General features: G+C 45.2%; 1 protein-coding gene across 1 annotated transcript in view; it reads right to left on the bottom strand.

Annotated features, from left to right (window-relative positions):
- Lama3 (laminin subunit alpha 3) overlaps positions 1–26,784 on the bottom strand; it is a 327,578-nt gene that overhangs the window by 214,533 nt on the left and 86,261 nt on the right. The window contains exons 7-11 of the mRNA XM_045135309.1: positions 23,789–23,904; positions 20,013–20,131; positions 11,729–11,819; positions 8,601–8,732; positions 6,757–6,819 (exon numbers count right to left, since the gene is read on the bottom strand). Of these exons, the coding sequence (XP_044991244.1) occupies positions 6,757–6,819; positions 8,601–8,732; positions 11,729–11,819; positions 20,013–20,131; positions 23,789–23,904 (521 nt within the window). The remainder of the gene's footprint in view (positions 1–6,756; positions 6,820–8,600; positions 8,733–11,728; positions 11,820–20,012; positions 20,132–23,788; positions 23,905–26,784) is intronic.

Raw genomic sequence — 26,784 nt, 5'->3', positions numbered from 1 at the left:
TATTATCTCAGTATATATATAATCTAAATCTCTGCTACCCTTTAAAAGAAAGATCTCAGTTGCTCATCTCTAAGACATACCTGGAAAATCTCTTAGCCAATAGTGATGGCCCCACCCCTCCCGGAAGATGGAATGCTAACTCTGGTGGGGGTTGGGGAGTTACTCCACCACCAGGAAAGCATGCTTAGGAGACCATCACCCAGACTCTTGGAGAATGCTTCTTATAAAACCTGTCTCTTAATCCCAGCTACTTTGACAAGTGGATGGGACAATGCTGACATTTTCCAGCTCTTAGAAAAGAATCCTCCTTCAGTAATAGCATGGGGCAGTCCCTGTCTTCAGAATGGGAATGGGTTGTTCTATGTGATAAACAAGAATGTTTCCATATCCCTGATAAAGCTGATTTTGCTTCTCCCTGTTCTTTGATCGTGGAGGGGGGGGAAGGTGCTGGAAGTTAACACATGCGTGTAGTCTTGTATCCCTCTAGAGCATATGTTTTGGTCATTTCTTTCTTTTTTTGTAAATTTATTTGCAAGCAGAGAGATCCCGAGAAAGAGATAGGAGTAAGCATAGGTGCGCCAGGGCCTCTAATCAGTGCAGACGAACTGCAGATGCACGTGCCACCATGTGCATGTGGCTTACGTGGGTCCTGGAGAATCGATCCTGGGTCCTGATGCTTCTCCAGCAAGAGCCTTAAGCACTAAGTCATCTCTCCAGCCCTGCTTTGGTCATTTCTAAAAGGAGCCCTTTTTTTTCAAGATGTGTGTATGTATCACATGCCGACTTCCTAATAATGCTCAAGCAGAGATAACTGACCCATTGATCTGGAAAACTCTGATGATATCCATTGTCATGAAACGGAGGAAGAAGCCTGGAAACATTCTGATCTTCACAACCATTCTCCTGCGTTGCTTCAGCTCTTTGTTATCTGGAATTAAATACAGCGATCCCTTTGTACTGACAGGGGATTGGCTGCAAGACAATTTCCTCCACCTCTCATGAATACAAAATCCATTGATGCTCAACTTCCTCATCTAACATGGCACAACACATGTAGCATTTGCTAATTACCTATGCCCATCCCCCCGTATCCATTAACTCGGGTCTGTGTTACTGGAGCTTAACAAGAAGCATTCATTAGAATCATCTGTAAAGGCTAAAAATACCAGCCTGGGCTTCACTCCAGGAAATTCCGATGAAAATCTTGAGATCTTGGGTGATAGATTAGAACGTTGTATATGTGTGAAAGCAAAAGGTTCTAACACACCCTTAGTTAAGAAGCATTGTGTCTGAGGACATGAACTCTTCAGTGGGCTTAGAGGATCAACATTCTCAGGGGTGTGGGGGGGTGCCCAGTTTTGTCCAGAGTACCACATCTTCTGGCAGCTTCTTAATTTGTACTTCCCATGTTCCCTGCCAGGAATTAAGTTCAAAACTGGGTATTGTTAACATGCATTAAGAGATGAGCAAACTGCAGAAGCTGAGTGTGGTGACGCACGCCTTTCATCCCAGCACTTGGGAGGCAGAGGTAGGAGGATCACCTTGAGTTCAAGGCCACCCTGAGACTACATAGTGAATTCCAGGTCAGCCTGGCTAGAGTGAGATCCTACCTCGGAAAACCAAAAAAAAAAAAAAAAAGAGAGAGAAAAAGATGAACAAATTGTAACGGCTGTCTGTGTCTGAATTCCCAAACATAGCTGTGCTCACTGAATCTTTTCCTAAAGCCTGGGCACCAGTGCTTCCCTAGCAATTTGTAACTGAATCGAAACTTCTCTTCAAATTCAATTCCATTTCTTTTCCTGAAGTCACCACCAGGTTAGCTGGAGAGAACATGGAATAAGGAAGAGATTACTGTAAACAGACTATAGATAAGAAAGCAAAACATTCTTGAGGATTAAAAAATATATACATGAGTTGTTTGCGGCTATCAAGCCTCTAGGGCCAAGTTCCACTCTAGTCAATTTGCAAATGTTTAAGGAAATGCTTTCTGGTACCCACGATGGGCAGGATGCCAAGATTCTCCACAGTGTGGGGATTACAAATCATGTCAAGTACAGTTTCCGTTCTCCAGTGCCCACATAAAGGAGAGGGAGAGAACGCATTAGGGGGAAGCAGTTGGACCAGGAGGCCCATAACAGAGATATGAATCTTAATTCCTGTCTTAATGCCTCTCACTGACGCTAACAAACAACTCCTGCCTCCCAAACACACAGCACCACAGCGTGGTCAGGAGCCAGGGTAGGTGGCGCAGAGGGAGGGACTGGGGCAGGGAGGCATATGAAGCCGCAGTATAACTGGCCCATGCCACTGACAGTCCAGTGATGGTTCCCAAACTATTCGCCGCCCTCCACTCTTAGATGCCCCCCGAGGCCTTCCCCCTCCTCACTCCCTGCCCCCGCTTGCTTGTTCTGTTTTCTTTCTGTGTATGCGTTTGTGGCATGGATGGATGTCTGTGTGCTCGTGTGTGTGTGTGTGTGTGTGTGTGTGTGTGTGTGTGTGTGTGTACAGGTGTCCATGCATATGTGTGCATGTGTGTGGAGGCCAGGGGTTGACGTCAGTTTCCCTCAGTCACTCTCCACCTTATTTATTTATTTATTTATTTATTTATTTATTTATTTGAGACAGGGTCTCCCACTGAACCTAGAGCTTGCTGATTCAGCTAGACTAGCCAGTCAGCAAGCCCCAGGGATCCTGTTGGCTCAGCCTCCCCATCTCTGGGTGCTAGGGACCCAACCTCAAGGCCCCATGCTTGCTTGGCCCACTGGTCCATCTCTCCAGCTGATCCTTACTTTTTATATCACAGTGAAAACAAGGAACAACAAAGAAAAGAGCAGTTTTACACACCCCAGGACTGTTGCCCCCTATCTGCCCGTCCTCCACGCCACCCATGCAATCTGTCTTCCGTTTTTTTTTTTTTTTGAAGTAGCTCAGGCTGACCTGGAATTCACTATGTAGCCTCAGGGTGGCCTCGAACTCACGGCCGATCCTCCTACCTCTGCCTCCCGAGTGCTGGGATTAAAGGCGTGCGCCACCACGCCCGGCCTTGCCTTCCAGTTCTTAGTATTTTGGTCTCAAAGGCACCTTGTTCCTTCTGTTTGTCTGATCTCAAAGCCTTGGCGTCACCACAGAGTCCTCTGCTCCTAGCTGTCCCCTCACTCAGCAAGAACTGTTGGTTCCCCCTATGAATCACATCCACCACCTGCGCATTTCTTGTCACCTCCAGCAACGATTCTAAGGTCTCAGCCACCATCATCTCTTCCTTGTAGATGATCACAGCAGTCTCTCATCACCTGGGTTCTCCCTAGTTATCTTCAACACAGTGGCTCTAAAGATCCTTACACATATGTCATCACTTTTTCTTCTTTTATTTTAGAGAGAGAGAGAGAGAGATGAGAGACAGAATTGGCATGCCAAGGCCTCAGTCATTGTAATCGAACACCGGATGCTTGCGCCACCTAGTGGGCGTGTGCGACCATGCGCTTACTCACCTCTGTGTGTCTGGCTTACGTGGGATCTGGAGAGCCGATATGGGTCCTTAGGCTTCGCAGGCAAGCGCCTTAACCGCTGAGCCATCTCTCCAGCCCTGTCATCACTTTTCTGTGCAAAACCCTCCACAACCATCTTCTCACTCTCAGCAAAAGGTAAGGTGCTTTGGCAGCGGCCTACAGTAGTTTGCCACCTCACTTCTAGTGTTTACCTTCCTTTCTACTCTTCCCTCCTTCCATCCCACTGGGATCTTTAGTTACTGGGTAGTCCTGTCCCAGGGACCTTGCCTTTCCTCTTTCCTGTGTCTGTGTCAATTTGCAAACTCAAGTTCCGTAACTTCCCTCTCTGCCTTATATTCCCCACAGCACTCCACCCTCAGGCCAGACTCAGCTATGACTGTGGAAACACCGTCAAGGCAAGTACTCCACACCCTGGACACCATAAGAGGAACACCTCCATGCTTCTCATTACATCCTTAATGACCCGAGCGCCAGATCTCCAGGGGCTCCTGGAGTCTGAGAGGCAAACTCAGTGCGTGACCCAGGTGGGGCACAGTTGTGGGCTGTGCACAGGCAGTGTGCCCTCACCTTGGTGCAGGGGTGCCTTTCTGAGTGTGTGGGTACTTGTGCATGCCATTAGGGTTTATGCAGAAAACCGCCACAGCTCCAGAACAGAGCATAGAGGCCTGCAATTTTCTCATAAAGTGTGTGCTTAAGACATGAATCAGGCCGGGCATGGTGGCACATGCCTTTAATCCCAGCACTTGGGAGGCAGAGGTAGGAGGATCACCGTGAGTTCGAGGCTACCCTGAGACTCCGTAGTGAATTTCAGGTCAGCCTGGGCTAGAGTGAGACCCCACCTCAAAAAACCAAAAAAGAAAAAGATATGAATGGGTTCCTCTTGAAAGTGGTGTCCTTGGGCTGGAGAGATGGCTTAGCAGTTAAGGCGCTTGCCTGCAAAGCCAAAGGACCCAGGTGTGATTCCCCAAGACCCAGATAAGCCAGATGCACAAGGTGGCATATACGTCTGGAGTTTGTTTGCAGTAGCTGGAGGCTCTGGCACGCCCATTCTCTCTTAATTTGCCTTACTCCCTCTCTCTTTCAAATAATTACATGAAAAGAATAAGATATTAAATTTAAAATAAGAAAGTTGGGCTGGAGAGATGGTTTTGTGGTTAAGACACTTGCTTGCAAAGCCAAAGGATCCTGGTTCAACTCCCAAGGACCCATATAAGCCAGATGCAGAAGGTGACGCATGCACCTGGAGTTTGTTTGCAGTGGGCTGGAGGCCCTGGTACACCCATCCTCTCTCTCTCAAATTAGTTAATTAATTAATTAAAAAAGAAAGAAAGTGGCATCCTTGTGTGGGACCTGGCATGTGCCAACCACTATAGTTTGGACCGTCAACATCCCCCATGGTTAAAGACTTGGTCCCCAGGCTGGGGTACTCTTGAGTGGTGGTGGACCCTTTAAGATCTACTAAAAATAAAGTTAGATCCCTGAGACGACATGGTGAATTCCAGGTCAGCCAGGTCTAGAGAGAAACCCTACCTTGAAAAACCAAAACTAAAAAACAAAAAATAAATAAATCACTAAAGTTAGATCACTGGGATGTGCCTTGAAGGGAATATTTGACCCCATTTCTTCCTCCATCTCTGCTTCTGAGCCACCCTGAGGTGACTAGGGTCCCCCACCATGCTGTCCCCTGAGGAGGTGCTATGCAGCCGCAAGCCCAAGGCGACAGACCCAACTGAGCAGGGACTGAAGCCTCTAACCTAGGAGCCAAAGAAACGATTTCTTCCTCATGAGTTGATTGCGTCGGGACCTTCGGCCCGCTAGCAGACAGCTGACATCACTATAATCCCATTCGTGAATCTACTTGTTCAGAGTGTCTGTGTGTACGCACGCAGAGTCACCATTCATTGTATATGAGTTTTCTGTATGCATGCAAAGAGGCATATTATAGATCTAGTTTTCTATTCACATATGATAGATGTGACAGTCTGAAAGCCTCCCCTCGCCCAACCCCCGCCCCCCCCCCCCCACTGGAATATAAATTCTAGAGTTACTGGAAAGGATTCTCCATTCACCATGCAGTCTCTAGCAGCCAGAATGGTATTTTGCACATAACAGGAAGACTCAAAATGCTTACAGAACAAGCAGGCACAACACCCACATCCTCTAGGTACTCACCCCCACCCCGAAAACTGCTTCTAGAACATTCCTGCTACTCTCAGCACAAGGCCTTTGTTTCTAGCTACAGGATCCCCTAGCCTTCCTACAGGCCAAGTCACAAGTGCACGAAGCTGGGATAACTGAGGTCACTGCCTTGCTGGGTCCACCTCAAGTAATCCTGTACCATCTGCTGATGCTGCCTACGGGGACACAGCATGATAGATGTGTTAATGCGCCTCCCAGAGGCTCCCTTAGCACCCTGCTCACCCTTTCCTACCATGTCCTGGAATTACCTTCCAAATGAACTAAGTGCTCTCGGTTCTCTTTTAAAAAATATATTTTATTATTTATTTATTTGTTTATTTATTTATTGCACAGAGAGGGGGAGGATGGAGAGAAAAAAATAGAGAGAGACAGAAAAAAGAGAGAGAGAGAATGAATGGGTGTACCAGGGTCTCCAAGCCACCGCAAATGAACTCCAGACACATGCGCCACCTGGCTTACGTGGGTCCTGGGGAATCAAACCTGGGTCCTTTGGCTTTACAGGTAAGTGCCTTAATCACTAAGCCATCCCTCCAGCCCTCAGTCCCCCCCCCATTTTTTTTTAAAGAAGAATCCAGTAAGACAGTAGGTAAGTATCTGCCATGGGAGGTTTTCAAGCAGGCTATTAATCTAAAATCCAAATGATGCTCAGACGGCATTTGAAAGACGGACTGGACTGAAGACCGAGGAGCAGACATTGGCAAGGACCCTGTCATGGTTAAGGGTTGAGGACTCAAACCTGGGTTTGGTAGTGTGTACAGGAAATAGGAAAAGAAAATGGATTATAATACTGTCCTTGAATTTAAACCAAAAAGGAGTTTATGGGGCTGGGAAGATGGCTCAGTGGTTAAATGTGCCTGCTTGTAAAGCCTGCCAGCTCCGATGTGATTGACCAATACCAGGGAAATGTCAGATTCACAGAGTGTCACATGTATTTGGAATTTGTCTATCGCAGCAAGAGGTCCTGACATGCCCATACTCTTTCTCTCTCTTTTGCAAACAAATAAATAACATTTAAAAATTTTAAAAAACTTCAAAATGTAGTTTAACTTGCCTTTTATATTGCCAGCTACTGGTTCTTCTGGACTCGGAGTATAAATAGCAAAGGCAGGAGCTCCTGTAAAATAATGTATTTTAAAAAAACACACACAAAGAATCGTTAAGGAGGTGGTAATGCAAGGCACTACATTGCACTGAATAGGGGAAAGCCACTCTTCTCTGGTGAAGAGTAACATACACTATACACTGGAGACTAAGCTACGTAAAGGCACCGTTGTTCTGTCTGTTCCAAACGAGCCTTGTGATTGAAAGAAAGATAATATGAATTATTGAGTTTAAAGAGAGATTTTTAAGGGAAATTGGAGTCTAGGAAAAAAGTCTAGAGCAGTCACAAGTGGAAGATAAGAAACACGCACTCAGGCTGGAGAGATGGCTTAGCTATTAAGGTGTTCGCCTGCGAAGCCTAAGGACCCAGGTTTGATTCCCCAGGACCCACGTAAGCCAGAGGCACACGGTGGTACAGACGTCTGGAGTTTGTTTGCAGTGGCTGGAGGCCCTGGTGTGCCCATTGTCTTTCTGCTTCTTTCTCTCAATCTCCCTCTCTCTCTCTAATAAATAAATAAAATTTTAAAAAGTTAAGAAAGATGCACTCATGTGGAAAACTCAGAAGAGTTCCTGAGATTCATTTAAGGGAAACGGAGGCTTTCAGGAAAAGGCTGGCGTGGAGCCACAGGCATGCGGGAGAAAGAACGTAGGCACTTATGAAAGCAGACTGAGAAGAAACCCACACTCAATGTGCAAGGCACAGCGTCTACCCTGAGCCACCCCATGGAGGAAAGTTAAAAGTAAGTGGTGATGGTCCGAGAATAGGAGTGAAAGTGCCAGGCAGTGAGAAATGGGTCCTAATGAGAGCTATGCCAAAGCTTACCCCGAGTTTAGAGGAATTACACAGGTCGCAGGCCCGGAGTTTAGAGAAGATACGGAGTAGATCTAGAGTGTAAGGAAAATACACACATGGTAGAGTCAGAGATCAGAGGAAAATCATCCGTGCAAAGAAAGTGAGAAGTTACCCCAAAGCATAAAGTGGAGACAAACAGAAAATGACCCAGGCCAAGAAACAGTGCTCTGCTCTGACCCCCACCCCTAACCCAGCCTGGCTGCCTGGGTGGGGAGGGGAGCCAGACTTCTGTGTAACCAAGTAGAGGTCACAGGGCAGAGAGGGGGTTCACAGAGGGTGAAAAAGTGAGCTGCAAACAGCATGGACAAGCCTTTATAGTCGATTAAAAATGGCTCCTGATGGGCGTGGTGGCGCACGCCTTTAATCCCAGCAACTCGGGAGGTAGAGGTAGGAGGATCACCGTGGGTTTGAGGCCAGCCTGAGACCACATGGTGAATTCCAGGTCGGCCTGGGCTAGAGTGAGACCCTACCTCAAAAACAAAAACAAAAACAAAAACAAAAACAAAAACAAAAACAACAAAAAAAAAAATGGATGCCTACATCAGATTCAGGTATGTAAATTGAAGACCAGACTGGTTTGTAGATTTAAAGGGAAGACCCCAGAGGCCAGCCCACACCTAGGTAGTGTATTAGGCTGTGGGCAGCAGGGTCACTGTAGCTGTTGTGATTCAACACCTGCCAAGGCAGGATGGCATGTGGGGTGGCATCTTTGAGTTCCTTCTTTGGGCTTCTGTCCTTGACTGAAACTGCCTAAAGAATTTAGCTTTCTCCTGAGTCTCCTACAAAATGTATATTCTAAGCTATGGGTTTCTGTGTAAATACAACCGATCTGGCCTTGTTTCGGTCCCCTCACCCCCAGCCATATCATCTGGTATTAACACTCAAAGCCAGGTATGGGCCGGAAGGGTGGCCCCCCTTTTTTTCCTGCAATACAGACTTACTTGAACAAAATGGAAAGTTATAGTATCCATCTGCACACTTCTCACAGTTGTCTCCGTGGAAATTCGGCTTACAGTGACAGCGGCCCGAGCCCGGTTCACAGCCATCCGCATGCTCAGGGTCACAGCTGCAAGCTAAAGAAAAAGACAGTTCCAAAGCTTCAGTCCTTCACAAGGCAAAAACGTCCATGAACTTCTCAGCCATGTTCCATACCTGGCCAGCAGTCCACAGTGTTCCTTGAAAGGCATCGCTCATCCCCCACCCCGTCCCTTATTGGCAGGTCGCACTGACTGGACCCTGTGGGCCCCCAGCAGAGAGCATCCTTGAGAAACATTCACACTGAGAAATTGTCAAGAATGTTGTTTATCACACTGGGCTTTGTCTGGTTCCTTAAGCAAAGCCTGTATGAACAGATCAGAATTGGTGGGGGGGGGGTAGGGCCTAAATCCCAGCAGATCCATGGAGGACAACCTTTCCCGGTCACTAGGCAACTGTGAATGTGCACAAAGTGGCTGTCATTGTATAGCCAATGCCCACGTGAGTGCAGGGTGCCTTGACGTGGATGCATAGGCTGTGGACAACGGACAGCGTAGCAAGATCAGACCTGTCACCGAACTGTTAAACATTTGTATGGTGACTTTCTGAAGGCAGTGTTTCCAGCAAACCTGGCTCATTTTTCTTTTTTTAAAAAATTTTTGTTTATTTTTATTTATTTATTTGAGAGCGACAGAAAGAGAAAGAGGCAGAGAGAAAATGGGCACACTAGGGCCTCCAGCCACTTCAAATGAACTCCAGACACCTGCGTCCCCTTGTGCATCTGGCTAACGTGGGTCCTGGGGAATCGAACCTCGAACCAGGGTCCTTAGGCTTCACAGGCAAGTGCTTAACTGCTAAGCCATCTCTCCAGCCCATGGCTCATTTTTCTTTCAGCAAACCTGATTACATTTAAATGTGATGAAATGGTTGAGCATTGTATTTCAGGGCTTCCCTTAGCCTGACAGGTCGTGACCCTGAACAGAGAAACTCTATCAAGGGTTCCTTGAGTACATCTGTAAGGAACTGGACAAGCTGATGTCGCCTCATGTCCTCTGCATGATCTGCTTACAATTTACATGCCCTGCGGATTCTTTTTTTTTATTATTTATTTATTTATTTGCAAGGAGAAAGAGGGAATTGGACTCAGGTCATTAGGCTTTGCAGGCAAGTGCCTTAACTGCTGAGTCATCTCTCAAGCCCACCCCATGGATTTTTTTTTGGTTGGGTCTCACTCTAGCCCAGGCTGGCCTGGAATTCACTATGTAGTCTCAGGGTGGCCTCGAGGTCATGGCGATCCTCCTACCTCTACCTCCTGAGTGCACCACCATGCCCAGTGATTCTTTTTTTTTTTTGTTTAAGATTTAGTTTTATTTATTTATTTATTAGAGAGAGGGAGACAAAGAGAGAGAGAGAGAATGGGAGTGCCAGAACCTGTAGCCACTGTAAACACAACTACAAACGCATGTGCCACCAATTGCATCTGGCTTATGTGGGACCTGAAGAATGGAAACTGAGTCCTTAGGCTTTGCAGGCATGTACCTTAACTGCTTAGCCATCTCTCCAAACCCATCCCCACCCCGCCATGGATTCTTTTGTTGGGCCTCTGAATCCTCTGAGGATGACTTCAATGATAAAGAGAAAATTTGGGACCCATGCAAGTCAGATGCACAAGGTATGCATGCGTCTGGAGTCTGTTTACAGTGGCTGAAGGTCCTTGGTGTGCCCATTCATTCTCTCTCTCAATCTCTCTCTCAAATAGATTAAATTAAATTTAAAAACCAGGTAATAATCATCAAGATGAGGCTCAGGACCCTTCAATCACCTTTACCTTTCCTGCTATTTGGGCACAAAACAAGGGATGGTCATACTTTGTGTGAGGATAAGGAAGAAGGAAGGAAAGTAGAAATATTTTTTAAAACAACTTAGAAAGCCCCAGAGAGAAGCAAAGCGCTTCTCATATTTTTGGGCTTCACTGTCCTCAAATGTCTCTGACAGGTTGATTTCATTAACACAGAGACCAATTTCAGGACTGGAATTGTTTTCCAACTGTGACAGCCAGACAATATAGAAGGCTACAGTCTATTTAGTTCACCATCCATCCCCAATCTGCATACTTCCACAAGAGAAAATCAGCAGGTTTTCGTAGGTCCCACCCTCTTTCTGTATAACTGATGTGGATGTGTGATAGTACTGTACAGTCGTGACAGACAGAAATGACCACATCCCGCGTCTATGGCCACACCCCCCTGAACACACCAGATCCCATCTGATCTTGGAAGCTATGCAGGGTCGGGCCTGGTTAGCACTTGGATGGGAGACGTGACCAAACCTTGACGTCAGTGGCTCTTGAATTTAACTGCTTTATCATTCAAGTCACAATACGTAACTACCCAGACCCTTTCTTTTTCTCATATCTAAAAAGAGACTAATAATGCAATCTCTTAAGTGGGTTGTGACAATTTGAAAAGATGTCCTTGTGAGTATTTAGTACCCTCTGCATACATCAAGGGCTCAATCAAGTGTAGCTGCCTTACACACTGCACTACCACAGCATGCCTATGTACTTGTTACTAGGCTGTTTTGATGCTAATTCGGATGAAATCTGAAATTACTGGAGATCACAGAAACATGAAGGAATCAACATTTATTGCAGGTCCAATGTGCGACAGTTTCAATGTATTAAGCATGCTCCTAGACACTGATGGCATTTTTTTAAAATTTTATGAGCTATATTAACATTATCACTTAGGTATAAGAAACCTGGGGGACTGGAGAGATAGCTTAGTGGTTAAGACACTTGCCTACGAAGCCTAAGGACCCATGTTTGACTCCCCAGATCCCACGTAAGCCAGACACACAAGGTGCCAGTCTTTTGGGCTTGTGCCCCCGCCCCCAACAAAAAAGGAAAAGAAAACGAAAGAAAGAAATTTGGGGCTCAGCAAGACTATGTAACCACCTGAGGAGACACGGCTAGAGGGAACAGGACCAGAATATCAAGGAAAGAGAACAAACATTTCCACCAGTCCCTGAGCATGGAGACGTCTTTGGAGCAGCACACACAGTTTAAGATACACCAAGTGGACATGAAACTTACGGATGCAGCCATGAGGGGCATCAACCGGAACCCCAGCCGGGCGATAATAACCCTTAGCACACTTTTCACAGTTCACACCTGCTGTGTTGTGCTAGAAAGAAACAAAAGGAAGTTAGAAGGCAAAACACTCGGATACCCAGTCTTTTTTTTTTTTTTCTCTCTTTTTATCATATGCTCTCTCCCTCCCCAGGGAAATAGTTCTATAAAATACGATTGTAATTTCAAAGCCACTGAAACCATATGCATTGGTCTTGGTCCATGGGGCTCCAAGATGTGTCATAGGACACTGACTTAACCTTAGGTCTGAGGGTAAAAAAAAAAAAGTTCCTCATGGGAAGAGGAAATGAGAAAAAAAAGTTCCACAAATGGGCAATCCAGGCTTTCCTCTTTAATAAAGCACTTGACATTTTGGCGATGGGGTGGAGGACGGGGGGAATCTCATGAACTCGTCCTTACAGCTTCATTCCGAAGAACTCATGAATGAACATTTACCACCTCTAGATTGGCCCCAGGGAATAAGAGGGCGTGTTTGCATTACAGCCTTTCCGGTTCTGGAAGAGCTGGCACATAGCGATCTCTGTCTCTAGCCATTCTCATTTTATCTGTGTTTCCATCATGAAGCCATTCTCCGGGTCTTCATTATGTCAATGGAAAATGTAAGCTTGCGGCTCATACACAGGGCTCATTTTAAAGTACAAAACTAGGCAGCTTTTTTTTTTTTTTTTTTTAATTCATGGTTAATCCGTGTCATGGCCACAAGAATCAAATTACCCAACAGGCATCATCAGTTTCCAAGAAGTTCATGCCCACAGTTAAGCTCAAATCTGGCCCTCTCTAATTTGGGAAGGGTTTAGAGACAGTGGTCTTTCATTAGTGAGAAGAAAGGCTATAGGAACAGGAACAAATACACTCTGAGCCACACAGCAGTCTGCATGGAAACACAGACGAGAACAAAGGCCCATTCTGTACTCTCTGCTCCAGAAGAGGATTTTATTAACTACAGACCTTTACTGATCACCACTCCTTGTCCTGCGGGCTAACATCTGAATCCACGTTACCAGGGAAGGTCAAAAACTAGCCACCCCTCTGACTTAAGTCATTTACGTTGCAAACATCGTGGGCAAATGAGAAACGGGTGTAACCCAACCTCTCTTCCCATCCAATTTCAATGAGCCCTCCACTCTGTGTTGATGATGCTTGTCATTAAGACTTATGGACAGAGGACATCAGTCTAACCTTGGCCACCACTTCAATCAGAGTAGACAATTGAGAGAAATGTTCTCTGAAGTTGGCAGCCTTTTCATCTCTACCACACAGCCATGGGAAAATTAGAGTTTTTAAAAATTTTTTGTTTATTTTTATTTATTTATTTGAGAGCAACAGACAGAGAAAGAGGCAGAGAGAGAGAGAGAGAATGGGCGTGCCGGGGCCTCCAGCCACTGCTAACGAACTCAAGACAAGTGCGCCCCCTTGTGCATCTGGCTAACGTGGGTCCTGGGGAATCGAGCCTCCAACCAGGGTCCTTAGGTTTCACAGGCAAATGCTTAACCGCTAAGCCATCTCTCCAGCCTGAAAATTACAGTTTTAAGACACAAACGATAGCCATGAGGACAAGTGGTCACTCAGGGCTGGGGAGAGAGTCAGTGAGAAAAGTTCTCACCACACGAGCACTACGGCCTAAGTTCGGATGCACGCACCCATCAAAAATGCCAGGCATGGTGGCATGACCCTGTAATCCCAGCATTGGTAAGGCAGATACAGGCAGACCCCAGGGCTTGCTGGCTAGCTTGCCTAGTTGCATTGGTGAGCTCGAGATTCACCATGGGGCCCTGAAGTGATATAAGAAGAAAGCTGATGTTAGCGCCTGCCCTCCACACACGCACACCCACATGTATATGAACACATATACACAGAGAAATGCACATATCATGCAAGAGAGAGAGAAGGAGAGGGAGAGAGATCGGGGAACTACAGCGATGAAAGAGAGAGAGAGGGCGTGCAACACATTACTCTGTAGGTGGAATAATGTCTATAGTAAGCTTGAAGTTTTGAGTTATTTTTAAAAAATATTTTATTTATTTATTTAAGAGAGAGAGAGAGGCAGATAGAGAGAGAGAATGGGTGCAACAGGGCCTCCAGCCACTGCAAACAAACTCCAGACGCATTCAACGCCTTGAGCATCTGGCTTACATGGGTCCTGAGGAATTAAACCTGGGTCTTTAGGCTTCACAGGCAAGTGCCCTAAGCACTATGCCATTCCTCCAGCCCTTGAGTGGCTCTCTATACCTGCCCACCAGCCTGAAGGCAAGTCACACCGCTGTATCCAGACTAGACCAAGGACAGGTCAAGACACAATGACAGAGGTGGCCTCATAACCGTCATCGGCGGTCCAGAGGAAGCAGTCCAGCTGGAGGAGTGGGCACTTGAGGTTGCACTGGCAAGATCTCAACATCAGCGGAGAGCCTCACCGACCCACGCTAAAGGGAGAACCAGTGCAGATGGAATTCTGCAGGTACGAAGTCTGCCCCCATACCCGCTCCTTAGCTCCACACAGAGTGGCTTCTCTATGCAGAGCTCACCGAGAAAGCGGGCCCTGCTGTGACTGGTCTTAGGTCTCAGCTCCTCCCAGTGGGATTTGTCCACAGTGCTGCAACCTGTAGACAAGCAACATGTCTCCGGCTGCCTCGCTTTCAACTCCACGACCATACCTATGACTGCCAGCGCCTGCCATTTCCATGAATTACAGAAACTACCAGTTAGTCCATTCAATGGACGCCTTGTCCCAGAAGACACCCATAATGGACTTTCTTTTTATTTTTTGTTTATTTTTATTTATTTTTGAGACTGACAGAAAGAGAGAAAGAGAGGCAGATAGATAGAGAGAGAATGGGCGTGCCAGGGCCTCCAGCCTCTGCAAACAAACTCCAGACCCATGCGCCCCCTTGTGCATCTGGCTAACGTGGGTCCTGGGGAATTGAGCCTCGAACTGGGGTCCTTAGGCTTCACAGGCAAGCGCTTAACTGCTAAGCCATCTCTCCAGCCCCCATTGGACTTTAGGGTCAAAAACCCCACAAGATCTGGATTTGGTTACTTTTCTAAAAGTAGCCTACAAGATGTAACCCTCAAAAGGAGTAAGGGGGGAGCACCTGAAAAGTAGGTCTCTGGTGAGGGTGGGATGAAGCCTAAGCTTAAAAGAAACATTTTTTTTTTCTGTCTCTGGCCTATAACTCCCAGTACCAGATACTGGTTGCTACCCACATTGAGCTGTTGATCAGAGGGACCTACGAGGTCCCCATCAAAGCACTTGTTTACCCGCCGGAGGCAAAAGCTAAGACCCTATCACTGAAGACACCATATGCTGCCAATGTAAAGCACAGAGAGTCTTGGCTGGAATCCAAAAGAAATCCAGTCCCCAGACAGTTAGCCTGTCTAGTGCTGGAAAGTGCTACATGAGCTACTGGGGGAAAATGGCCAAGAAAGGTCTGAGCTACTCAGAAGCAAACACCCTGACAGGATGTACTCACCAGTGCAATAGCAGCACACAGCCTCAGTGGGTAACCAATAGCTTTCTGATTGGCTAAGAGATCCACTCAGTGTAAAGGAAACCATATCTGGAATTGGGACCCAGATCAGAATCCTACGGAGACAAAGATTATGCTCTCCAGTGTCAAACTCTCACTAGTCCTTTGCTAAAAGAGGGGCTACATACATCAAATGCTCCCTAAATTAATAACGCTTATCCCATTTTAACTATGCTGACTTCACTCAATGTTGGAGAATCTGTTATTCTTTTTCAGAAGGTAGCAAGATCCAAGGAGGTAAACTCCCCTCACACTTTAGCCAAGCCACAGCTGAATCCACAGATTCCCCACGACCCTTGTAAGCCAGATGCACAAGGTGGCACATGCATCTGGACTTTGCCTGCAGTGGCTAGAGGCCCTGGTGCTCCCATTCTCTCTCTCTCTCTCTCTCTCTCTCTCTCTCTCTCTCTCTCTCTCTCTTTCCCTCTCTCAAATAAATAAATTTTAAAAATTTTACCACTAGCAGAGTTGATTTACAGTGTCTCTTAGTTTCCATTGGACTATTATTCTCTGCATTGTGTCTGTATTTAAAACAGATCCACAAGAGTTTTGATCTCTCAGTGAATGATTTCCCCATATTTGTCTGTCTTTTCCAAATTATTTAGTCTGTTGTTTAGCCACTAAGTCTGTTAACCTTCACAGAAGTCCTACTCAAATTCTTAGGGTGACTGAACTAAATTTATAGATCCACATTATTTATAGTATTAAGTCTGGATGCACACTCGCTCCCCAATATAGGTCTTGTCTTATAAAAATGCAATAAAGGGTGATAAATTTGACTTGCGGCACCATAGTTAGTTCCTTTCAATGCCTCTTAGAGGTCTAAATCATTCCTGCATTCATAGCCGTGGGCCCCATAGAGCAAATACGTTCTATTTGCTTTCTACCTTTGTTAAATCTCTTGAAACTGCTGGCCTGTTCAGACGACACTCTTTCCTGATTTTCATGTTACAGTGAGTTCTGGAAAGAAGGCATATTTTACTTTTTAAATATCTTTCTTTCATGTCTTAGGATCTGTTGCCTAGGGGAATACAGCCATGTACACTCCATCTGGTGCAGGTTGCCATGTCGGTCTCACGAGGCATGTAAATGACAGATAAGCCACTTAGAAATAGACTAACAGATAACCAGTAATCTTAACTAAGACTCAGATCAAAAGCCACAACTCTGCAGGAAAGCTTAAACTTGACCTTAGCAAGGACAGATGGGATAGCGTCAGCATTTTCTCAAGCAACCTGGGTAATCTTCAAGTTTACCTGAGTGCATCCGTGTTTCACCGAAGGGAAAGAAATACGGAAAGGACTGACATAAAAATGCAGACCCCCGGGCTGGAGAGATGGCTTAGTGGTTAAGCGCTTGCCTGTGAAGCCTAAGGACCCCGGTTCGAGGCTCGGTTCCCCAGGTCCCACGTTAGCCAGATGCACAAGGGGGCGCACGCGTCTGGAGTTCGTTTGCAGAGGCTGGAAGCCCTGGCGCGCCCATTCTCTCTCTCTCCCTCTACCTGTCTTTCTCTCTGTGTCTGTCACTCTCAAATAAATAAATAAATAATTTTTTTAAAAAAAATGCAGACCCCCAGCCTTTCTTCTGTTGTTTTCATTTCCCTTTAATGTTCCTCTATGAAAACTTTACAACTTCACAGTGAACACATGGGTACCCTCCACCTAAAACTGACCCTTAGCATTTTACTGTGTTTGCTTTGTCACATAATTATCCACTTGCTCATTCCTCTAGCCATCCACTAACCCACTTTAATTTCTGTGTATTTCGGAATGTTACGAACAGCAATGACTTCTCCCTAAGTACTTAGGTTGACTACTGGAGTCCACTATTTGTTTAGTTTTTCTTCTTTTCCCATAAAATGCACACACAATACCTACAAGTGCTAGTTACTAGTTGTAATTAATATGGATTTGTAGTTTTTAAAGCAAAATAATACAGATTTTTTGTTGTTGTATTTATATTTTAACCTCTACGAAAGCATAAAACCATAACAGTACTTACAAAAGTACCATGCAATGTTTCAATACATATCCATACATCATGTAACATTTAAATATTTAAATCAGGGTAAGCATGTCTATTTCATTAGGAATTTTTCATTTCTTTATGGGGATAAGGCCTCTTGCTTCATGAAGATTATTTTCTTTGGATATTCTAAGCTATTTGTGTATACATATATACTTTAGAATTTTCTTATCAATTTTGACCCCAAAACCTACAATAAGTCTTCAGATCATTGTGGGGAGAGTTGATATCTCAACAATATTAAGTCTTTTAATCTGTAAACATCTTATGCCTTTCTAGTTATTTAGTTCTTTCTAAGTTTCTTTTTATTTATTTATTTATTTATTTATTTATTTGAGAGCGACAGACACAGAGAGAAAGACAGGTAGAGGGAGAGAGAGAGAATGGGCGCGCCAGGTCCTCCAGCCACTGCAAACGAACTCCAGATGCGTGCGCCCCCTTGCGCATCTGGCTAACGTGGGACCTGGGGAACCGAGCCTCGAACTGGGGTCCTTAGGCTTCACAGGCAAGCGCTTAACCGCTACGCCATCTCTCCAGCCCGCTTTCTAAATTTCTTAAGCAATGCTTTATAGCCCTGTGTGTGTGTGTATGTGTGTGCGTGCATGCGCACATGTTCATGTGTGTTGGTGTGTACATCTGTGCATGCATATATGCATATGAAGGTCAGAGGACAGCCTTAGCATTGTTCCTCAGGTACAACTTTTTGATTTTTTAAAAATGTTATTGTGTTTTTTTTAGAGAGAGAGAGAGAGAATGGGCATACCAGGGCCTCTAGCCACTGCAAACGAACTCCAGATGCATGCGCCACCATGTGCATCTACCTCATGTGGGTTCTGGGGAGTTGAACCTGGGTCCTTAGGCTTCCCAGGCAAGTGCCTTAACCACTAAGCCAGCTCTCCAGCCCAACTTTTTTAGTTCTGAAACAGGTCTCTCACTGGCCTGGAACTTACCAAGTAGGATAGGCTGGCTGGCCTGTGAGCTCCAAGGGTCCTTTTCTCTCTGTCTCATCAGCGCCGGGATTACAGATACACACCTGCCTTATTTTATTATGATTTTCGCTTTGTCTTTTCAAGGTAGGGTTTCACTGTAGCCCAGGCTGAGCTGGCTCTCACTGTGCCATCCTAGGCTGGCCTCAAACTCACACCAGTCCTCCTAACCCTGCCTGCTGAGTGCTGGGATTAAAGGTGTGCGCCACCTTGCCCATCTCTTTTATGTGTATTCTAGGGATCAATCTCAAATCTTCATGCTAGCAAAACAAGCACTTCATTCACTGAGCCATCACCTCGGCTCCTTTATGGCTTTCCTATAGAAATCGAGCGTGTCTTCTGTCTCATTTATTCCAGTTAGTTTATATTTTGACTTTGTTTGTTTATTTATTTATTCATGAGACAGAGATATCAAGAGAGAATGGGCACACCAGGGCCTCTAGCCGCTGCAAATGAACTCCAGATGCATACACCACCTTGTGCATATGGCTTACATGGATAGTGGGGAATCAAACCCAGATCCTTAGGCTTTTAAGGCAAGCATCCTAACTGCTAAGCCATCTCCTCAGCCCTCTATTTTGAATTTTTTATGAGAGAGAGAGAGAATGGGCATGCCAGGGTCTCTAGCCACTGTGATCAAACTCCAGACACATGAGCCACCCTGTCTGCATGTATCACCCTGTGCATCTGACTTATGTAGGCACTGAGGCATCGAATTTGGGTCCTTAGGCTTCACAGGCAAGCACCTTAATCCCTACGGCATATCTCTAGCCTTATTTTGAAATTTTTATTGTGCTTTTATTTCATTTTCTTACCATTCGCTATCAGTATATAAAAATACAATTCACTTTTACATATCATCCTTGGATCTTACATTCTTACTAAGTTTACTCATTCTAGTAGTTTTAGTAGTTGGGTTGTACATGTCTCGCAATTTTTTTTATTTTTTTGCACACAAATAATCACATCATCTGAAAACAGATCCTTTAACTTTGTGTTTCTTGCTTTATCACGTAAGTTAAGAACTGTAAGACACTCTTTAACATATCTGGTGGAGAATAAATATCCCAGACCCATTCCTGACATTTAGAAGAGGATTTTCATCATTAATGCGATGTTAGTTGTAGGGTTTCAATAAACACCCCTTACAGACTGTAGAAATCCACGTCTACTGTTCCAACACTAGGAATGCAGCAAACCCAGTCCTGGTACAAAAGAGGGAGAACTGGCGTTTTATGCTTGATGGCTGTGGTAGACCTCACTAATCAATCATGATGTACCTCCTCACTGCTTCTGCATTCTGAATCTCTCCTAACACAGGGCTTGATGTCAACACCACAGCTGGTTCCTATTTTCCTTTCTACCTTATAGCCTTTAAAAAAGAAAAAACAAAACATAAGATGGATAGCAAGCCAGTTGTGGCAGCTAGGAAGTCTCCTTTATATGTAGACAAAGGCTAAAATGAAGGGCATGATCAAAGAATTTTGGCCAACGCCCCTTAGTCCATCCCCCCATGATGCCTTAATTACATGCCACACGGGCCTTTTGTAGGCAAAAGTAAAGAAATGGTCTTAGGAAATACTTTTAACTGCATATTCCTTGCTTGACACATGTTTCTGGAAGCGGGGCTCACTGAATGCATGCTCACTCCCTGGGGTGACCCCACCACTGGTGACCGAAGCAGCGTCTCACCTGACAATCGACGCAGACCCCTCCACCTGCATAGACGCCTTCCGTATTCAAGCTCGCTTGCTGCTGCTCAACATCTGGGTCATAGTAACAGTCGACGGCGTGCCCGTGGCAGTTACAGGCTGAGAAGAAAACACTCCATGTCAATGTGCCGCCGTAACTAGGAGACGTTTCGTAAACTCCCCAGAGAGCATCACTGCTTGATGAGCTACCGAAGTCCACTGGGGACAACCAGGAACACTCAACGTACTTACTACGCAGCCTCTTATGAAGAATTCTGGGTTTGTCTTTAGACAAGGTCTATGTGGGCTGGGCAGACCTTGCATTTGTGATCCTTCTACTTTGGCCTCCTGAGGGCCGGATTGCAAGTGTGTCCTATCACATCTGAATTAAGAATTCCATTATATTTTAAATATGTTTTATTTATTTGAGAGAGAAAGAGTGAGAGAGCCAGAGAGAATGGGTGTGTCAGGGCCTCTAACACTGCAAACAAATTCCAGATGCATGTGCCTCCTTGTGCATCTGGCTTACGTAGGTCCTCAGGAATTGAACCAGGGTCCTTTGGCTTTGCAGGCAAATGCTTTAACCATTAAGCCATCTTTCCCAGCCCTCTGTTATGTTTTTCCTTTGTAAAATTCAAATGGAATTTGAAAGCATTTACCAAATGGAGCCTAACAGGTCTGAGTGTCATACTTTATAAGATTTGTAACTTTAAACATTAACTATATTTGTCACTTTCAACCATGTGGTAAGTTTTTAAAACTCAGGAGGAAACATTTACAAATGGATTCCTTTGAATTGGGATAAAGCTCATTGCGGCAGTTTGATTCAGGTGTGGCCCCAAAGTCTAAAGTTCAGTTTATGACCCACTTAAGTGGCTAAGTCCAAATGGCTTTGAGTCTCTTCAAAAAAGCCAATACATCTTCAAACGTTAAGAATATTCATAAATAGGGCTGGAGAGATGGCTTAGCAGTTAAGCGCTTGCTTGTGAAGCCTAAGGACTCTGGTTCAAGGCTCAATTTCCCAGGACCCTTGTAAGCCAGATGCACAAGGTGGCATGTGCATCTGGACTTCGTTTGCAGTGGCTGGAGGCTCTGGTATGCCCATTCTCTCTCTCTCGCTCTCTCTGCCTCTTTCTCTCTGTGTCTGTTTTTCACTCTCAAATAAATAAACAGAAATAAATGAGCAAAAAAAGAATATACAGAAATAAAGGGCCACAGACTTTAAAGCCAGTAACCAAAAGCCACAAGAATGTTTTCACTCCTTGGAACACATGTGTGGCTTTCCAAAAAGATTAGATGAAGAGAAAATTACAACTGACTGATGTTGTGGTTTGAATATGAAATGTCCCCCATGTGTTTGAACACTTGGTCCCCAGCTGGTAGCAACACTTGGGAAAGTTGTGGAGGGGCAGGCCTTGAGGTTTTTACCATAGCCCCACTTCTCTGTGTAAAGAGCCAGCCTGCCCTGCCTTCTCTGCCATCGTAGAAACTTCTCAAAACTGTCAGTCAAAATAAACTTCCTCCTTGGGCTGGAGAGATGGCTTAGCAGTTAAGCGCTTGCCTGTGAAGCCTAAGGACCCCAGTTCGAGGCTCGGTTCCCCAGGTCCCACGTTAGCCAGATGCACAAGGGGGCGCACGCGTCTGGAGTTCGTTAGCAGAGGCTGGAGGCCCTGGCGCGCCCATTCTCTCTCTCTCCCTCTATCTGTCTTTCTCTCTGTGTCTGTCGCTCTCAAATAAATAAATAAATAAATTTAAATAAATAAATAAATAAATAAATAAACTTCCTCCTTGAGTTACTTCTAGCCAGGTGTTTGTTCACAGCAACGAGAAAGTAACTGATACAGATGTCAGGGACTTTTTAGTCAAAAACAATAGCTTCGGGCTGGAGAGATGGCTTAGCAGTTAAGGTGTTTGCCTGCGAAGCCTAAGGACCTATGTGTAACTCTCCAGATCCCACATAAGCGGGATGCACAAAGGGGGAGGCAAATGCAAGGTCGCATAAGCCCACTAGGTGGCGCAAGTGTCCGGCACTTGATTGCAGTGGCTGAGGCCCTTCTTTACTTTCCAATACATGTATGAGTTAAAAGTGTACTATTTCCCCCTCTTTTTCTCTGGACTCCTCAACCCTCCACATAGTAACTGCAATGTCTTATTTAAACATAATTTTCATCAGCACCTCCAGACCTTGGTCTTCAAAATACTAAAAGATCCTATCTGGTATGACATCCTAAAAAACATGGTAAAGGGTTAAATTTTTTAGTTGGCTGTGTCCTGATTAACATATCTGGGGATACGGCTCAGTGGTAAGGCATCTGTGTAGCATACATGCAACCCTGGGTTCAATCCCCAGCACTGCAAAAAAAAAAAAAAAAAAAATTACTAAAAAGAGAGGAAACCATGTTAAAACGCTCAGCATGTGTGAAAGTAGAATGCAGAGTAAATCATAATTATTATCTGCATTCTCATATTTTATTTGAATTCAGAAAACAGAAAACGTTCCCCTTAAATCCATGAATTTTCCATGACATTAGTCCATTAATATATATGATTACATTTTCCACAGTCTCAGTTACCTGTAGTTAGCCTTGGTTGACAGAGAGTCAACAGAGAATTTCCGAAATTAAACAATTCATAAGTTTTATACTGCATGACATTCTGAGTAATATAATAAGATCTTGTGCTGTTGTTTTGCAGTTGTACAAATGCTACCAACTCAATAGCCACCTGGCGTTCATGTTGGCTATAAGATCAACAGTTATGCTTGTAATGAGCATATACCCTTATTTTATTTAATAAATGCTCTCAAGTGCAGGGATGGCTCTGACTATGTACTACAGCATGATATCTATTTTTCTATTATTAACAAGTAATTATTATTCTCTTACTACACCTGATCTACAAAGTAAACTTTATCATGGGTATGTATGTAAAGCTTAGCACATTTAGCATTCCAAACTACCCTCAATTTTAGGCATCCACTGAGAATGTCTTTAAATATATCCCTGGACGATGGGGGTACCACCTTACAACAGGCAGACCTGAGTCTGTACAGCTGACGTGATCTCAGCCTCTTCACACGTTTAGGACAAACCTGACATCAGTTCTCAGGTACGGGAGAGAGAGAAAGAGAGAAGTCCGTGATAAGACCCTTACAATGGTTCATCCCTGGTTGTCAACTGTACAAGGATTTATAATCACCAAGGAAACAAACCTTTGGTTATATCTGTGAGGAATATTCAAGATTAGGTTAGTTGGGGTGGGAGGAATCACCCTAACTGTGGGCAGAACCAAGTCATGGCCTGAGTTGCTAGACCATGTAAAGAGAGAGCTATGGGCTGGAGAGCTGGCTTAGCGATTAAGGCACTTGCCTGCAAAGCCAAAGGACCCAGGTTCAATTCCCCAGAACCCACGTAAGCCAGACACACACATGGGGGTACACGTGTCTGGAGTTAGTTTGCAGTGGCTGGAGGCTCTAGCACACCCATTCTCTCTCTAACTGCCTCTCTTTCTCTCTCAAGTAAGTAAATAAGTATTTAAACACATTTAAACATTGAGCTAACTGAGCATCAGCACTCATCTCTCACTACTTCCTCCCTGTTGATGTGATGATGCGATGCAGGCTTCCTACTCCTGCCATGCCTTCCCCACCACGATGGACCTCTGAGACTGTGAGCTGCGATAATCACACTCTTTCCTAAGATGCTTCTGTTTGGGCATTTTGTCCCAGCAACGAGACTGTAACTACAGCCCTACTCCTCAGTCCGCCCCGGCACCCACCTTCACACTCATTGCTCTGCCTCAGTGCTGCCGGCCGCCAGCGCCTCTGATTGTAGCCCACGCAGCAGCGATTGCACGTCTCCCCACAAGTGTGGTGCTGGCATTCACACCGGAACCTGCAAGCATGGACAAGACGCATCTCGGTGATTGAAAAGGTGTGGTTGCTGTTGAATTTTTTTTTTTTTTTTAATTTTCAAGACAGGACCCTCGAGCTCACTGCCCTCCTGCCTCTACCTCCCCAAATGTGAAAACTTTTCAATTTATTTTTTAAAATTATTTATTTATTTATTTATTTATTTGAGAGTGACAGACACAGAGAGAAAGACAGATACAGGGGGAGAGAGAATGGGCGCGCCAGAGCTTCCAGCCTCTGCAAACAAACTCCAGACGCGTGCGCCCCGTTGTGCATCTGGCTAACGTGGGACCTGGGGAACCAAGCCTCGAACTAGGGTCCTTAGGCTTCACAGGCAAGCGCTTAACCGCTAAGCCATCTCTCCAGCCCTCAATTTATTTTTTGAGACAGGGACTCTGGTATACCAGGGTGGTCTCAAACTCACTATGTAGCCAAGAATGACCCTAAAGTTCTTTTTTTTTTTTTTTTTTTTTGAGGGTCTCACTATGGCTCAGGCTGACCTGGAACTCACTATGTAGTCTCTGGGTGGTCTCAAACTCATGGTGATCCTCCTACCTCTGCCTCCCTAGTGCTGGGATTAAAGGCATGTGCCACCATGCCCAGCTTGACCCTGAACTTTAAAAAATATATACTTTATTTCTTTTACTTATTGAGGGAGAAAGAGAGAGAGAGAGAATGGGTACACCAGGGCCTCCAGCTACTGCAAACAAATTTCAGATGCATGCACTACCTTGTGCATCTGGCATACATAGATACTGGGGAATGGAACCTTGATCCTTAGGCTTCACAGGCAAGCACCTTAACTGCTAAGCCATCTCTCCAGCCCAACCCTGAATTTTTGATCCTCCTGCCTCCGCCTGTGTGCCACCGTGACTAGTTTACATGGTACTAAGGATCAAACTCAGGGTTTCATGCATACTAAGCAAGAACTCTAGCGACTGAGCTACATTCCTTCCCCAACAAAAAGTTTCCATTAACATCATTTGTTCCTGTCTATCTAACACACAGAAGGCACAAATTTAGTCATCAGCACTAAAAAAAGAATCTTTTTTCTTTTTGGTTTTTCAAGGTAGGTCTCTCTCTAGTCCAGGCTGACCTAGAATTCACTCTGTAGTCCCAGGCTGGCCTTGAACTCACAGCAATCCTCCTAACTCAGCTTTCTGAGTGTGGGGATTAAACACATGCGGTTACCATACCCAGCACCAAAAAAATATTTTAATCAGTTGTCCTTATTCACAAAACTGACACACATAATCATAGGGTTACTGACTGAACATTCATCAATTATGAGAAGAAAATCACTTTGCATACATTATGTCAATTACCTACATCCTACTCATCCTCTCCATTGCAGAAATGGTGAAAGTAAGATGCAGCTACATTAAGATACTTGCTAAAGGGGCTGGAAAGATGGTTTAGCAGTTAAGGTGCTTGCCCGAAAAACCTAAGAACTTATGTTCGAATCTCCAGGTCCCATGTGACACAAAGCATGCAATGTCGCACACCAGCCACAAGGGGACGCACACATCTGGATTTCAGTTGCAGTGGGTCAAGGCCCTGGTGTGCCCATTCTCTGTCTGCCTCTCTCTCTCTCAAAAATAAAAAATATTTTTTAAAAAGATACTTGCCAAATGTCAAGTAATGATAGAGAACCAGATTTCAAGCCTCAGTTTGACTGAAGCCCCAAGTCTTTCTCCTGCAACACATTATGCTATAATAAATGAAAATCACGGGGCATGGTGGCTCACACTTCTAACACCAGCCCTTGGGAGGCTGAAGGATGGAGAGAAGTTTGAGGCCAGTGTAGACTATCTAGCAAGTCTCAGGCTAGCCTGGGCTACAGAGTAAGGCCTATAAACAAACAAATAACACACAAGCCAACATGCACTGAGTTCCCTGAGATGTGTTAAATCTGAAGTCCTGTGGAGATGAAGGACTGCTCAAGTTCCTTACTCTCAGCCTGTGTGCACACACAGTTTTCACTGAATGGTGCACCTACTGGAAATTTCTCGGAGAACTCTGCTCCCACAGGCTGTCCCAGCGCCATCACTGGACCCAGAGCTGAGCTCATCTGGCAAGACAGAAGTGTGAAACATAAAAATCTCACATCCGTCTTTAAGTCCCAACCACCACCAGTGAAAATGAAATGTCTGTCGCCTTGGCCTTCGATGAGAACTTGAAGCTTTGAGCTGTGCCTGAAAGAAGATTCAAAACAGCTTGTCTAGAAGGTTCTTGTCTGGGCCTGAGGAGGTTCCCTCAACTCTGCTTGAGGAGGGTGAGATGGCGTGCCTCAGTCACACTCCTAAGTGAAGCTGTCATCCCGTTCCCTCTACTCTAATGCCCGAAGAGGTGCACGCACGTGGGTGGATGTAAGGGGCAGCTGGAGTCCAAATGGGCTCCTGGCAGAGAGGCGAGTTTAGCTTGCTCACTGCCAATGAACTTTTTGGCAAATGCTGATCTGAAAGAGTATTTGGGAAAGACTGCCTGAAGAACATGTGTTCCAACTACACTCACAGGGAAATTTCAATTGGGCAAAGCCCAAAGGAGCTGAGGATTTGTCTGAGTCATGGCGGCACCCCATGTCACTGCTTCTCCTGAGTCCCTCAGCCCAGACTGAAAGGTATTTAGAAATTCTGCCCTTCGGCTGGAGAGATGGCTTAGTGCTTAAGACACACCTGCCTGTGAAGCCTAGGGATCCAGGTTCGATTCCCCACTACCCATGTAATCCAGATGCACAAAGTGGCACTTAATGTGAAGTTCATTTGCAGTGGCTGGTGGCTCTGGTGCACCTGCTCTCTCTCTCTCTTTCTCTCTCTCTTTCCCTGCCTCTTCCTCTTTCTCTCTCTCCCTCTCCAATAAGTAA

This window comes from Jaculus jaculus, chromosome 15, assembly GCF_020740685.1.
Source record: "Jaculus jaculus isolate mJacJac1 chromosome 15, mJacJac1.mat.Y.cur, whole genome shotgun sequence".
Lineage (NCBI taxonomy): Eukaryota > Metazoa > Chordata > Mammalia > Rodentia > Dipodidae > Jaculus > Jaculus jaculus.
The sequence above is the reverse complement of the archived record's forward strand: the minus strand, read 5'-3'. Positions and strand labels throughout refer to the sequence as shown.